The sequence below is a fragment of the Scyliorhinus canicula genome, chromosome 5, assembly GCF_902713615.1.
Source record: "Scyliorhinus canicula chromosome 5, sScyCan1.1, whole genome shotgun sequence".
NCBI lineage: Eukaryota > Metazoa > Chordata > Chondrichthyes > Carcharhiniformes > Scyliorhinidae > Scyliorhinus > Scyliorhinus canicula.
In genome coordinates, this window is record NC_052150.1 from 38,797,847 (window position 1) to 38,813,822 (window position 15,976).

Genomic DNA, 15,976 nt, shown 5'->3' on the forward strand with positions numbered 1-15,976 from the left:
TTTCTTTTCACTTAAGCTAATCTTCAACAATTGATTTCATCGGCATCTCCTTTGTTAAAATTCAAATCTCAAAAGCATTTTCTTCCAAATACATTGCAGCCTTCAAAACCTTTGTTCCTTAATGGAGGTGATGTAATAGCACAATAAGTTTCTCACATTTTGTTCCAAATTCGTCTGGAGCATGCTTAAAATGTTTACTTTTAACTGGGGTCATTGAGTTCTGCTAAATCAACAATTAAACCTTATATCGAGTAATTTAGACAGGTTTGTGGGCAATTTAAAAACCAATCAATTGCCTGTTGAAATAATTAACATGTGTGCTCCAATTTCTTTTCCTCTATCCATTATTTTTCCTTTAAACTGATTTGAATTTCGTTACTTAATCAAGTTACTTAATCAGTTCACTTTTAACTTGTTTTGAAGAATTCAAATTGGATCACCAAACTGCAAGCTTATAATCTGACCTTGACTCAGAACAATACAAGTTTGTATTTCATCTGCAAACCAATTAATTCTTTATTTGATCAATTTTGTTATGACATTTGTCTCTCTGTGGTAGCAAAATGCACTGTTTCGACATTCCTTCTCTGGGTATGTTCGCGCAGTTCTTTCACCAGCATTTGGAAAGGGGCTCTCTGTCCTAGGAATGGAGGTCGGTTGCCTCTCCCTCTTAAATTATAATCAGCGATGTTTCTGGGAGGAATTAAATCGGCTGAGGCGACCTGCACCACAGCCAGGGGAGCGGTCGTACCCATTTTGGCTGATCTCCACTGCTGTCCCCAGAGCAAGTTGGAGACGATCGTCAAAGAATAAACAATACTCGCCACACCGTAACGCTGCCTTCACGGCTTGACTGGGCATATCCTTTCCTCATCGACGTTTGTTGCGGGAGCTTCACTGGTAGATATTCAACTGTAATATATTTCACTCTCACTGACCAGACGACATTTAGAGTTCAGTTTCAGTTCAGAACTTTATTACAGGCTGTAGCAGGGGAGCTAAGCTGAATACATGAATTGCCCACTCCCTGATTACAAAGAATTGAGCAATTATACTTTTGTGGGTGTGTTATCTCAAATAATTAACATGCATCAATCAAAATAATACATTTATTCAGAAACTATCTATGTGTATTCACAACTAATAATTAGGATTGCATGCTGCATTGCACCTGAGCATAGTTATCAATCATAATTCTGGCAGCTATGAATTAATTATATCAAGCATGTAGGTGTCTCTACTTATCTATTAGCTACGAGACATACATAAAATTAGAAATATACATTATCTGTGGTGTCACATACTCCATCCCATTGTCCTATGTTTGTACAGTTTACAGCTTCATGATCAATTGAATTATTAAATGTTTGTGTCCAAGCTCTGAGTATATCCTTGCTGTAATTCAAAGGTCCTTGAATCTTATCTGTTGCTGTAGCCACAGGCCTGCTGGTAACTTGTTCTGTCTGAGGGAATTCAAACTCCCCCAATTATGGCAAGTAGCAGTCCATGTGAGCACTAGGGTTTTATTTTGAAACCTTTGTAGGTTTTATTCATTAACCCTTTCAAGGCATGAGCATCGAGCCTTTCAGTGGAACACAGATGCAGTTGTCTCAGTGGCAATGAGTGAGCTTGGGGGGGTTGATGACTTTGCTTGAAGGTCTCCTCTCTATTTGTGAGTAAAAGATGTGGCGAAGCTCTTCCATTACATTCGGCAGTCTGCCAAGGGTGGTCTCTGAGAATCAAAATGCAGACTTATTTGCAGCCATCCTCTGCCTTGGACTTTGAATAAGTGTCTGGGGACTTCTGGGGCAGCCTTTAAATGGGGCGCACCGCTGACAGGTGTTCAGATGATGGTGGGTAGCCAGGTCAGAGGTCACCCGCCATGGAAACGGTGTGAATCCTGTGGAATCCCCCCCCCCCCCCCCCCCCCACACAGTAAATATCTAAAAATAAGCCATGAAATCCTGCAAATTACTTCTTTATCCTCCCAAAACCCTGGAATCTTCAGCCTCTCAGCTTTTTATACTTTCCAATGAGACCCCCACTCATTCTTCGAATCTCCAGAGGTTATGATTGCCTGTGCAGGACAAAAGCAGCCAGAGACAGCGTTATCTCAGAGAGACTCCTGAAACAGTACTCTTCCAAGTTTCAGGTTTCCACTATATTTATACACTTAATCACATACACAGAACATTGTTTAATTTCCAATCTTATATACATATAGGTTTATTATCAAACCTTTCACCCGAAGCGGGGTGATTTGCTCCTAAATGGAGACTATTTCTCTTTCCCTATCTTCCCAGAGGCTGCACTTCATCTGCTCTAATTCCATGTCTGTCCTTCTAACAGTAAACAACTTGCTGGGAGTTCTCCTGATCTCAGATCCTTTGGGCATTTAAGGTTCATTGGCGTACAATCATTAGCTAGCATGTGCTCTCATTCTAACTTTTACTAAGTCTATTCATTAACACCACTAATTATGTCACAAGAGGGTGGGTATTGACCTCAGCAGTCACAGTCATCTGCTCTGCATGACAGGAAGGAGGGAATAACCAGAGCCCCTTTCTGCATTTGATTATCCACAATCATTAATTTTGAGTTACAATCCCTGACATTACTGTCCATTAACCCTAGAGCTAGCAGCTAATTCTGATTTCCTGAGCTTCTCTTCCAGTGGGTCCCCTGGTTTCCTCATGTACTGTGATCATCTCCATTAGTCATTGAAACTACTTCTTTTACTCCATGTATTTTGTGTTGATGAGTAATAATGATAGGCAGACTGACCAAGTGGGGAATTTACAGGGATGCATTCCCAAAGATTATAAAATAAACAAAAAAGAAGCTGGAAATACATATCTGGTCTTGCAGCATCTTTAGAGAGAGAAACAGAGTTAACATTGCAAGCCATAAGATCTTCCATAAGAATTGGAAAATGTTAGCAATGTTGGCCAGGATATTTCAGATGGCAGGGTTTCCCATCCCACTCTCCGAAGAGCCCCCCCCACCAACTCTACCTGCCCCGCAGCCATTCACACTTCAACAAACATCAATTGGCTACAGGCAAGACCAGCACCCCTCAATCGTGAGGCAGCCCTGCATTAGAGAGCAGCCAGCCAGTTAGGGTCAAGGTGGAAAAGGGTAGGTGTTGCATCTCCTTACTTGCATAGAAAGGTGTTGTTGGAAGTGAAGGGAACAGATGCTTCAGAATGTTGATAGAAGAGGAATAAAACGTGTTTGCTGATAATGTTATGATGTTAATAATGTGCAAGATATTAATGGAGGAATATTAATGGAACAAGGGGAACACTATCATGGTTCGGGGTGAGGGGAATGGGTGAAAGAAGAAGTAATTAACTGACACAATTCTGGGTCCTGTCAGCCACGGTGCATGGGTGGCTTCGGTTGAGGGAAAAGGAAGAAATATCTGCAGCACAGGTGTAGAAGGTTGCAACATCAGAACAGATGTGACAGGTGGGAAATCTGGGAGAATGAAAGGTATGAGTAAGTGTTGTGGAGGTAGCTGTAGGAGTCAATGGGCTAATAATGAATATTTGTTGATAGCTTCTCCCCTGAAATGGAGACGTAGAAGGCAAGGAAGAGCAATGAACAGTCTAAGATAGACTCTATGAAGGTGAGAGAGGTTGGAAATTGGAGGCAAAGTTGATTAATTTTTCCAATTCGGGACAAGAGCTGGTGATTGGAGTCATATTTAATGCAAAGGAAGAAGTTGATGTGTGTTGGAAGTCAAATATCTCGGTTCCAGGACGTTACTGTAGGAGGTCGAGGCCCAATCATCTACAGCTACTTCTTCAATGACCTACCTTCCAGAATAAGGTCAGAAGTAGGGATGTTCACTAATTGCACAATGTTCAGCACCATTTTCAGCTCCTAAGATATGGAAGCCATCCATGTCAAAATGCAGGAAGACTTACACAATATCCTGGCTTGGACTGAAAAGTGGCAAGTAACTTTCACGCCACGCAAATGCCAGCCAATGGGAATCTTCAACAAGAGAAAATCTAACCATCACCCCATGACATTCAATGGCATTCCATTGCTGAATCCACCACGATCAACATCCTGGGGATTAACATTGACTGGACCTGACGAGCCATATAAATACTGTGACAATGAGCAGATCAGAGAATAGGAATCCTGCACCGAACAACTCACCTGAATCCCCAAAGCCTGTCCACAATCTACAAAGCACCACTCAGGAGTGTGATGAAATGCACTCCACTTCTGGATGAGTGCAGCTCCAACAAGATTCATACACCTCAACACCATCCAGGACAAAGTAGTCTGTTAGATCGGCACCCCATCCACAAACATTCTCTACCATTGATGCACAGTGGCAGAAGTGTGTAACATTTGCAGGATGCACTGCAGGAACTCACTAACACCCCTTAGGGGGCACCTTCCAAACCCACATCTGCTATCATCTAGAAGGTAAAGGGTGGCAGACACATGGGAACACTAGCCCTGAATATTCATGTCCAAACCACACACCATCCTGACTTGGAAATATTGTTTCTTCATTGTCACTGAGTTAAAATTCTGGAATCCCTTCCCCACAGCACTGGGTGTGCCTATACCACGTGCACTGCAGCGGTTCGAGAAGGCAGCCCATCACCTCTGTCTCAAGGACAATTAGGGATGAGCAATAAATACTGGCTTAGCCAGCGACGCACACATCCCGCGAATGAATAAAATAAAACCTCAGGGCAGCACGGTGGCGCAGTGGGTAGCACTGCTGTCTCACGGCGCCAAGGTCCCAGACTCGATTCCGGCTCTGGGAACTGTCCGTATGGAATTTACACATTCTCCCCGTGTTTGCATGGGTTTTGCCCCCACAATCCAAAGATGTGCAGGGTAAATGGATTGGCCATGCTAAATTGTCCCTTAATTGGAAAAAATAAATTGGGTACTCTAAATTTAAAAAATAAATAAACTAAATAAAACCTCATGCAAACTATGAAAGGGGTCACGTGCATTCCACTAGTCCGTATTGGTGCTCCAGCCTTTTGCCCCAAGCTATGCAATAGCATCAACATTTGATACCATCTCATTAATACCACTTCAAACTGCTATTCCAGGGCAGAGAAAGTGAGCAGTCAAATCCACAGGAAATCTGGTTTGTCCTGGTATGAAATTGAAATTGGCAAATTAATTGTTCTTGGCTAAGACTGCCCTCATTTTATTTATAAACTGCCCATGTATCTGTCTTGTCTTCAAATTTATTTCACAGGTTATCACATTTTTTTCCTGCTCTATGGAATCTTTTCTGTGATCATTTCAGCAGTACCAATTTATAGAGGACAGCAAAACAGTGAGTATTGATAACGTAAACAGCAATAACATTGGTCATTTCTGTACACTGGTGAGCTCTAAATAGATTGGAAGTGCATACCCCTAGATAATAAGCATGATACATGTAGCATCTTCTTTCTCCCTTTTAATTACAGTCCTGCATAAGACCATAAGACATAGGAGCGGAATTAGGCCACTTGGCCCACAAGTCTTCTCCGCCATTCAATCATGGCTGACATTTTCTCACCCCATTCTCCTGCCTTCTCCCCATAACCCCTGATCTCTTTATTAATCAAGAATCTATCTATCTCTGTCTTAAAGACACTCAGTGATTTGGCCTCCACAGCTTTCTGTGATTAAAAAGTTCCACACCACCCTCTGGCTGAACAAATTCCTCCTCATCTCTGTTTTAAATGATCGTCCCTTTAGTCTGAGATGGTGTCCTCTGGTTCTAGTTTTTCCGACAAGTGGAAACATCCTCTCCACGTCCATTCTATCTAGGCCTCGCTGTATCTTGTAAGTTTCAATAAGATCCCCTCTCAGATTCCACTTGGTTCATTAAAGATAGGAGCAGGAGGAGGCCTTTTGGCCCTTCGAGTCTGCTCTGCTATTCGTCACGATCATGGCTGATCATCCAACTCAATAGCCTAATCCTGCTTTCTCCCCTTCTGATCCCTTTGATCCCATTCTTCCCAAGTGCTACATCTAGCCACCTCTTGAATATATTCAATGTTTTAGCATCAACTACTTCCTGTGGTAATGAATTCCACAGGCTCACCACTCTTTGGGTGAAGAAATGTCTCCTCGTCCCTGTCCGAAATGGTTTATCCTGAATCCTCAGACTGTGACCCCTGGTTCTGGGCATACCCATCATTGATAACATCTTCCCTGCATCTACCCTGTCTAGTCCTATTAGAATTTTATAAGTCTCTGAGATTCCCCCCTCATTCTTCTGAACTCCAACGAGAACAATCCCTACCTCGACAATCTCTTCTCATATGACCTTCCTGCCATCCCTGGAATCAGTCTGGTAAACCTTCGCTGCACTCCCTCTAGAGCACGAACATCCTTCCTCAGAAAAGGAGACCAAAACGACACACAATACTCCAGGTGTGGCCTGACCAAGGCCCTGTATAATTGCAGCAACACATTCCTGCTCCTATACTCAAAACCTCTCGCAATGAAGGCCAACATATTATTAGCCTTCTTTACCGCCTGCTACACCTGAATGTGTACCTTCAGCGACTGGTGCACAAGGAGACCCAGGTCCTGCTGAACACTCCCCTCTCCCAATTTACAACGGTATCTCAGTCAGTCTCTCAGCTGGTTCACACGGGACTTTCAGTCTCCAGCTGGTTCGTACGAGACTTCCAGTCAGACTACCCAAGGTTCATTTAAGACCTCAATTAGTTTCCTACTTGGTTCATGCGAGACCTTCAGTTCACCTTCCACTTTCATGGCAGGAGATTCAACCTCATCCTGCTTCTTTCAGGCATATGCTTTATCCTCCATATACCTTCACATTCTAGGACAAGCTCTCCAGACTGAATCATAGTTCAGGAATGAACCAACTTGCTTCATATGATTTACCAACCAAGGGGCTGGTTTAGCTCACTCAGCTAAATCGCTGGCTTTTAAAGCAGACCAAGCAGGCCAGCAGCACGGTTCGATTCCCGTACCAGCCTCCCCGGACAGGCGCCGGAATGTGGCGACTAGGGGCTTTTCACAGTAACTTAATTGAAGCCTACTCGTGACAATAAGCGATTTTCATTTCATTTCATTTCATTTCCTTTTCTGTGTAATTTGGGGGAAAATGGGAGTTGATTTGCACAGCCCACCACAGAGTCCTGGAGATCCAAGATAATTGTCATTAATGTGGCTCCATAGCTCCTCTCCACTCCAACCAGTCTGTGTATTTTGATCAAAGTGTGCAGATTGATATTTCTGGTGTTTTAGTTTGAACCAAATGAAGGATATCTATATTGTGTGTTATTTATGGTCATTTCTGTTATCCATTCAGTACCACTGTGTGCCATATCATGTAAATTATGTGCAAATCAATTACAGTTGTATTGATCAAAAAGGATAATATGAAACATGTTCAAAGGAAATTTATTTGTTAGTTTTCCCATATGTTTCCCAATAAATTTATTTTTATATTAATAATTCAAAATTGAGGTACAATTTTATAAAATGGTAATTTGACAAACAATATTTATTCTTTACTACAGTTACAGAATGCCAGGTCCTTGTGAGAGACATTTCAGGAACAATTGCAGCTACAGTGGTGATTTATGTGTTTATTGTAGGGATACTATTAGTCTTCTTTCTGAAGTACAGTAAGTGCTGATTCTGTTGCCACTTTTTCTACAATAAAATGAATAATTATACTGGATATATTAATTAATTGATTGTTATGGTTATTAAAAGTTTTATGCAATTTGTATATTCTTTCCGTTTTCTCCTATATAACATTTACTTTAAATGTTGGGCTGGATTCTCCGATTCTGAGGCCATGTCCCCACGCCAGCATGGGAACGGTGGCGCTTTGCCATAAGACCATAATACATAAGAGCAGAATTAGGCCACTCGGCCCATCGAGTCTGCTCCGCCATTCAATCATGGCTGATATTTTTCTCATCCACATTCTCCTGCCTTCTCCCCATAACCCCTGATCCCCTTATTGATCTAAAACCTATCTATCTCTGTCTTAAAGACACTCAGTGATTTGGCCTCCAAAGCCTTCTGTGGCAAAGAGTTCCACAGATTCACCCTCTGGCTGAACAAATTCCTCAACTCTGTTTTAAAGGATTGTCCCTTTAGTCTGAAATGGTGTCCTATACTTCTAGTTTTCCCTACAAGTGTAAACATCCTCTCTCTGTCCACTCTATCCAGGCCAGGCAGTATCCTGTAAGTTTCAATAAGATTGGCCCTCATCCATCTAAACTCCAACATATACAGACCCAGAGTCCTCAACCATTCCTCATACGACAAGCTCGTCATTCCAGGGATCATTCTTGTGAACCTCCTCTGGACCCTTTCCAAGGCCAGCACATCCTTCCTTAGATACGGGGCCCAAAACTGCTCACAATACTCCAAATGGGGTCTGACCAGAGCCTTGTATGGCCTCAGAAGTACATCCCTGGTCTTGTATTCTAGCCCTCTCGACATGAATGTTAACATTACATTTGCCTTCCAAATGCCGACTGAACCTGTACATTAACCGTAAGAGAATCATGAACAAGGATTCCCAAGTCCCTTTGTGCTTCTGATTTCCTCAGCATCTTCCCATTTAGAAAATAGTCTATGCCTCCATTCCTCCTTCCAAAGTGCATAACCTCACACTTTTCCACATTGTATTCCATCTGCCACTTCTTTGCCCACTCTCCTCGTCTGTCCAAATCCTTCTGCAGCCCCCTGCTTCCTCAATACTACCTGCCCCTCTACAGATCTTTGTATCATCTGCAAACTTAGCAGCAGTGCCTTCAGTACCTTCTTCCAGATCATTATTGTATATTGTGGAAAGTTGTGGTCCCAGTACCGACCCCTGAGGTAACGGTTGACCCACTAGTCAACGGTTGCCATCCTGTAAAAGATCCCTTTATCCCCATTCTCTGCCTTCTGCCAGTCAGCCAATCCTCTATTCATGCAGGGCTCTTAACTTATTAACAGTCTCCTATGCGGCACCTTGTCAAAGGCCTTCTGGAAATCTAAATAAATCATGTCCACTGGTTCTCCTTTGTCTAACTTCCTTGTTGCTTCCTCAAAAAACTCTAACAGATTTGTCAGACATGACCTCCCCTTGACGAAGCCATGCTGACTCAGCCCTAATTTATCATACACTTCCAAGTACTCCGGAATCTCATCTTTAATAATGGACTCTAATCTCGTACCAATGACCGAAGTCTGGCTAACGGCCTATACTTTCCCATCTTCTGCCTCCCTCACTTTGTAAACAGCGGTGTTACATTAGCTACTTTCCAGTCCTCTGGGACCCTTCCTGCCTCCAGTGATTCCTGAAAGATCATCACCAATGACTCCACATCTCCAAGTTTTAGAACCCTAGGGTTTTACGCTAGAACAAAATGGCATAAAACAGCCACTGATCCTCCATTTGGCTGGGGGCTAGTATGCCGGCAGCATAGAGCACATACAGCCTGGAGAATTGACGGGTCCGTGACCACGCATGTTTACGGAGGCGGCCTGCAGCTGTGGAACATGGCGGAGGCCGCTCGCGGACCCAGCAAAGTAGTACACCCCCCCCCCTTTGGCCGGCTTGCGCACCCCAGACCACTCCCAAACTGTGCCCCAGTCCCTGAGAAAGACCCCCTGCCCACGGACTGGCCCTCCCCGACTATGGTGACATTGGACTGAGTCCACAGCCGCCACACCGAGTTCCTGATGGATAAGACCACATGCGACCAATGCCGTCGGAAACTCGGCCGGTCGGAGGCGGAGCATTGGGGCAGCGGGTTTCAGGCAATGTCCTGAGGCCATCGATGTATGGCGTGGCATACTCTGCAAGCACACCACTTTGGAGGGGGCGGAGCATCGTGAAAACGATGGTCGGGAACTTTGATTCTCCGGCTCATTGCGAAACGCAATTTTGACATCGGCGACCAGAGAATCCAGCCCTTTGTTCGTGCCAATTTGGATTCATGCGTTCTTCCTCATCCATTAAACTGCCATGTGTGAAACTCCTGCCCTGGAAGTATCCATGAATAAAACCTCGGGCGAGATTCTCCGTTCCTGAGACTAAGGGCGGGATTCTCCGTAGCCTGACCCCAAAATCGTGTTTGCCAATTGGGCGGAGAATGGGCTCAGATGCCGAAATTGGGGCCAGTATCGGTTTGACGCAGGTCTGCCATGCTCCACCCCCTCCAAAATGGCGCGTGCCTTTTCAACGCCGTTGGCGTGTCATCGGCCGGCCCACCTGCGATGCTCCACCCACGATGGGCCAAATTCCCGATGACACGAGACACGTGTGGTCTCAACAGTGCGGGATACAGGCTTGCCGGACTGTGTCCAGCGCCTCCACGCTCGGCCGGGATCTATGCCATTGGCTGGGGGGGGTGGGGGTGTCTGCTGAGGCTGGGGGCACTGGTGGGGGGTGGCCAGGGGGTGTGATGTGGGGCCGCGGTTTGTGGGTTATGTTACGCACATGGTCGGTGCCATGTTGTAAGGCATGACTGGTACAGGCCGTCAGCCGTACGTATGCGCAGCCTGGGACGCCATTTTCAGCACAGGCAGCAGGGGTTTCAGCCCATCACCAGTACCGGAAGCGTTGCGGGGTCGCTGCCAAATTTCCTGTTGTGAAATTCAACATTTTCTATGCTGGCGTCAGCACAGAACAGAGAATCCAGCCCTCAGCGTTGATGCCAAAGGAGAATCCATGAACTTTCACAACAGAAGAATCAGTGCCACACCTGCACCGATTCTGCTACTATTAAGGGCCAGAACCATGTAGAGCACAATAAATTCTAATGAAAAACGGTGCCAGGTCCACGATCACGCCCTCCTCCGCCGCCCGCAGGAGAAAGCCGCCCGAACTTGCGGCCCCTCACCATGGCAGAGCAGAGGGTCCTAGGAATGGCCGGTGGCCCGCAGGAAAGGGAGGTCGCCAGGGAGGAGTTCGGCCACGGGCGAGGAACGGGCGAGAACCCTTTGAGTTGCAGTTCCCTGTGATATGTTCGGCAACTCCCACCCCCCCAACACTACCCTGACCCCCAAACCAATCCTCACCCAACACCATCCCCACCCTCACCACCACCAACCCGCTTACCCACACCACCCGTCTCCTCCTCCAGCCCGTGGTCTAATCACACGTTGTGTCTTGTGTCTTGCAGGACCTGCTGAAGATGGGACGAGCCTATCCAGTGTCCACAGCCAGAGCTGCCCCATGAGCCGAGCACCGACTGTGAGAGCGGCTCCGACGTCAACCCTCCACCCGAGACGCAGGACACCCTGGAACTCGGGTCGGAGGATGACACTAACCTCCTGTCACAGCTGTCTCCAACCCCCCCCCCCCCATCCTAGTGAAGAGGCTTCTGGGACACCATCTGGTGCGCATCACACAACTGATCCGGTGCAGCAGGTGGAGGTAGGAATAGCTGAAGGGGCGGGCGGTCGGAGTGTGCCCCGACCCCAGGAACTAGCTGCTGTCCACACAGCTTTCCTGATTCTGAAACAGACAGTCCCATCAATTGTGGAGACGCAGCGCCAGGGACTGCATGAGTGGTTGCAAACAAACAACCGGCACCTGCGTGCAGGAGCAGGAGGTGGTACGGACCTATCGTCTCACCCAAGCCAACAGCACACAGGTGGTGTCCGCGGTGGAGGCATTGGAAGTGACGATTTTGGCTATGGACCAGCATGTTGTGCAGACCATTTTGTGCAGACGCTGGCCGAGGCCCAGAATAGGGCTGCCCTCTCAGGCAACCATGTGCCAGAGCCACCTGGAAATTGCAGCGGTGCTTCTGAATGTGGCCCAGTCACAGCAGGAAATGGCTGAGAGCATCGGCGGCATTGCCCAGGTGATGGCCGGCGTGGTGCAGGCACAGAGGGAGGTGGCCCAGTCCCAGAGGGAGATTGCGCTGTTACTGGCTGATGTGGTATAAACTCAGAAGTGGTGGCACAGTCAATGGGACAAGCCCTGAGCAGGTCTCCAGGACTTGCAGCGCCAAGTTGGGGGGGAACTTTGCCTCGGACTCACCCCGCCTCCCCCGTCCCTCATGCACCTGGTGGGCAGCGGGCAGAACAGGGCAGCACCACGACAGCTGGGACACCCGAGCAGCAGCCGGGCTCATCCAGGCCTGGTCTCCCCAGAAGACGCCCACCAACGGGACCTACATCGCAGGGCGAAAATCACAGCAGGCTGCCTCCACTCCTGCTCCTGCGTAAGGCCAGAAAGTTAGACACTGGTTAAGTTGGCACAGGTGCAGGGCACAGTTTAGTTATGGGATTAGGGCACACAATTGTAAGTAGATTGTCACATTTTTACACTGATACAACCTGCCTCAACCTGCCTCAGTGCTCTGTCAGATGGGTGTGAAGGTGGGCTGGCCAGAGGAGGCGAATGACCGGACGTTGGGTCGGAGAAATAGGCAGACGTTGTGGGTGGCTGAGGCTCCCCACCCTCCACACACCCCCTCCAACCGTCCCCACCACTGTTACCTCAGGGATTTGATGGGACTGTGTGATTGAAATGGGCAGCTCGCATCCAGGGGTCACCCAGGTTGGTGGTGGAAAGTGCTACAGTGGGCAAATATTGTGGAGCACCAAAGCTCATCACAGAGTAGGTTGTCATCATCCACACCCTGTAGTGTGGCAGATATGTATCATGGAGGGAGTTACAGGCAGAGGGTGGCCGGGGGTTGGGGGAGGGGGGGAAAGTGAGGGGGGGTGGGATGCGGTGTCCGTGCCCCTGGCCAGTGCCCTTCTCCACTTGGTGAACCTCGAGGCGATCAGTGTCTTGTGCATGTTAGCCCTGGCACACATGTCATGTGGCCTCCCTTGCCTGTCTAGGCTCCAATTTGCACACTGCCGCAACCGGTCCACAGCAGACACCATCTCCCTGACACTTCTCCCAAGAGCATCTCAACAACAAGGACTCCTACATCAGACTCCTATTTATTGACTACAGCTTCTTCAATACCATAATCCTAGCCAAGCTCATATAGAAGCTCCAAAACCTAGGGGGGGGGGGGGGGGGGGGGGGAGGAGGAGGAAGGGAGGGGGAGGTGGGGGAGGAGGGGAGGAGGAGGGCTGTCTTGAGTGTGTCAGGAATGGTTGAGTGTGCCAGGATGAAGGCGTCGGGTGCAGATGAACAAGATGCACAGCTGATTATCACATATCAGCTGCAAGTTCGAGTGAAACCCATTTAATTTTGTGTCAAGGGGCCTGTCATCTGCAGGTGCTCGTAGGGAGACATGCATCCTGTTGATCACCCCCTGGACCAAAAGTCTCCCGTTGATAGTGCGAACCCCGTTGCCTGGGCATGCCGATGGGCTCGATCCACATTGAAGTGGATGTATTGAGCCGCCTGTGCATGCATGACCTCCATGGCAGCATGGATCCAGCTTTGCACCAAGGTCTGTGAGATCCTGGATAGGTCCTCACTCGGCGCCTGGGAGCACCCCGTCGCAAATGTTCAGGGCAACCGTCACCTGGACCCCCACCAGGAGCGGGGGTCCCCTTCCATACCCTCCGGTGCCAGGTGTGCTATGATCTGGCAGATATATCGCACTGTCTCCCTGCTCAGCATGTGTCTTCAACGTCATGCCAGGTTCGCACGTCCTCGAATGACAGGCACGGCCAGTGCACACAAGGCCTCATGTACTGCCTCCTTGGCATCTCCTCCTCGGCCTGTTGGGCGGCAGGCTCTCTATCCTGGGTGTCTGCCTCCTGTTGCTCAGCGGCAGGTTCTACTGCTGCAGCTTTCTCCTCCTCCAGCAGCGCCAGCTCATACAGCCACAGGGCATCCCCGAGAGCTGCGGCGACCAGCCAAAATGCAACCATTGCTGGTTGAATTCCAATATCCATTGTCTTCAAGGGCTGAAAGGCCAATATGTTAGCATGATACGTAACCCTAGCCCAACCAACTCCACTGGGTTACATTGCCCCAGTTGACACTGCGGGCTCCACCACTGCACGTCCTCATCCCCGCACCCACGGCCCCGTCGGTGGCTGGCATCATGGAGGCCTGGGGCCTGTCTCTGATGCCAGGGGTACTGTTGGCTGGCATTGCCCTTGCCAGCGGTATACTCTGAACCCCCACCCATCGCCCCTGTAGTGGCTAAAGTGGGCATTGCCCTTGGTGGGCTGCCTGATATCCCACTGGTAGGTGATGGCCGGCTGTGTAGGTACCCATACGGCCCGTGTCACTCTGGAGAATCAGAGGTCAAGGTGGGTCGGCAGTGGGGTGTGCAGCAAGATGGCTGCCTTGAAGGCAGTGGCAATGGCAGTCCATGCCTGGGCACCGTGGTATCCAGCCCTGTGGTCACCCCGGCCACTTAGCAAGTTCCACCGTCACTTCCCTCACCCCAGACAGCCTGGCCAGTGTCTGGCCCGGCAGCCCACGGTTGTGCTTCTCTGTGTCCTACCTCTTCTCTCTCCCTCATCAGCCACAATGCCGGTTTCACAATTTTTAAAAGCACAATTGAGGAACATTGGGAACTTGGCCCATTGGAGGCGGAGAATCGCAGAGACCTCAGAGAATAGCGGGTTGTGCCCGTTAATGACATGCAAACGGTATTACTGTACATGCGTTCTGAACTGCATTGATGCCACCATCGAGGTGACGGAGAATTGCAATTTGGTGCCATATTGTCGCCTGCTGCAATTTTGGAGTCTGAGCCTGTTCTCCGCCCAATCACATTTCACGATTTCGGCATCAGCCAATGGAGAATCCCATCCATGATGTTTGTACCAAATCTCTATGAAAAACATAAGGGGCAGGATTCTGCGAAAATGGGGCTATGTCCCAATGCCGGCGGGAAAACCGGCGCCAACCATTCCGGTGTCAACAGCCACCGAAAGTGATGAATTCTCCAGGTTTTCGTGGGCTAGTCTGATGGCAGAGTGTTTGCACCGCTCCAGCCGGCGCCGAAGGGCCAGCTTGAGTTCATGCAAGCGCGGAACGGCCAGCGTATTTACGTGCATGCATGAGGATTCTATTCTCCGCGCCGGCCCCTGGGCAATATGGCGGAGGCCTACAGGGGCCTGGCGTGGAGGAAAGAAGGCCCCCCCATGGAACCAGCTCGCCCACGGATCTGTAGGCCCCAATCGCGGGCCAGGCCACCGGGAGGCCCCTCCGGGGTCGGATCCACCCCGTGCCCCCCCCCCCCCCCCCCCCACCCCACCCCCCACAGGACAGCCCCACATACTTACCTGTGTTGGTCATTCTGGGTGAGTGTGCTTAACACTCAATTTGGCTCTGTTTCTTGTTCTAAGCTCTGGAGTCGCCAGGTGCCGTAAAGACACCGCCACAAGCTTCAAAGTGAAGTTCAAAGCAATAAAACCGTACACCAATTAGTAAGTCCAAACAACTAGAGTTTATTATAATACAATTATAATAACTACCCATGCACACACTAAAGGATTAAACTTACTCCTACCGCTAAACAACTAATACTTATCTCGAAGGAACTGCTGGGTCAGGGAACAAGGCCTCTTGCTCTGCTCTGGTCTGCAGACTTAAGATTGTTATCAATTGAAAAGGGGGTCAGGAGTGCCTATTTCTGGTAGCGGTCGTCGTTAGGCACTTACTTGTTGGTGGCTGCTGCTCGACGGCTGGAGTAGGAGACAGGAGCCAGGAGACAGGAGACTGAACCATGTGTGGGACCTTTCTTTTATAGGTCCCAGGGGGTCTGCGCCCCTTTGGGCGGACTCCCTTACCTGCTTGGAATCGTTTGGGTCTCTTCCCAATCGATATGTTTGAACCCCCCAACCATAGGGCAGTTCCTTGGTCACTGGGGCGGTTCTTGGGACCTATTGTTTTTGGGCTTCTCTGGCGCCACAGGGTCTGGCGTTCCATAGAATGTATTGCTTTGTGCTTAACTTGTGTCCATTGTATCTGGGACTCACCGGTATTGCCTCATTAGTATGTTAACTGGTTTCTTTTCACAGTGCTGTCTGGTTTCTGCAATAGTCAAAACTGGTTTCTGCA

The 15,976-nt window shown here is 48.5% G+C and overlaps 1 protein-coding gene across 2 annotated transcripts in view; it reads left to right on the forward strand.

Annotated features, from left to right (window-relative positions):
* LOC119965920 overlaps nucleotides 1–15,976 on the forward strand; it is a 156,136-nt gene that overhangs the window by 125,310 nt on the left and 14,850 nt on the right. For both annotated transcript variants that reach the window (XM_038796932.1, XM_038796933.1), the window contains 2 exons: nucleotides 5,249–5,329; nucleotides 7,542–7,649. In XM_038796932.1, coding sequence (XP_038652860.1) covers nucleotides 5,249–5,329; nucleotides 7,542–7,649 — 189 coding nt within the window. The remainder of the gene's footprint in view (nucleotides 1–5,248; nucleotides 5,330–7,541; nucleotides 7,650–15,976) is intronic.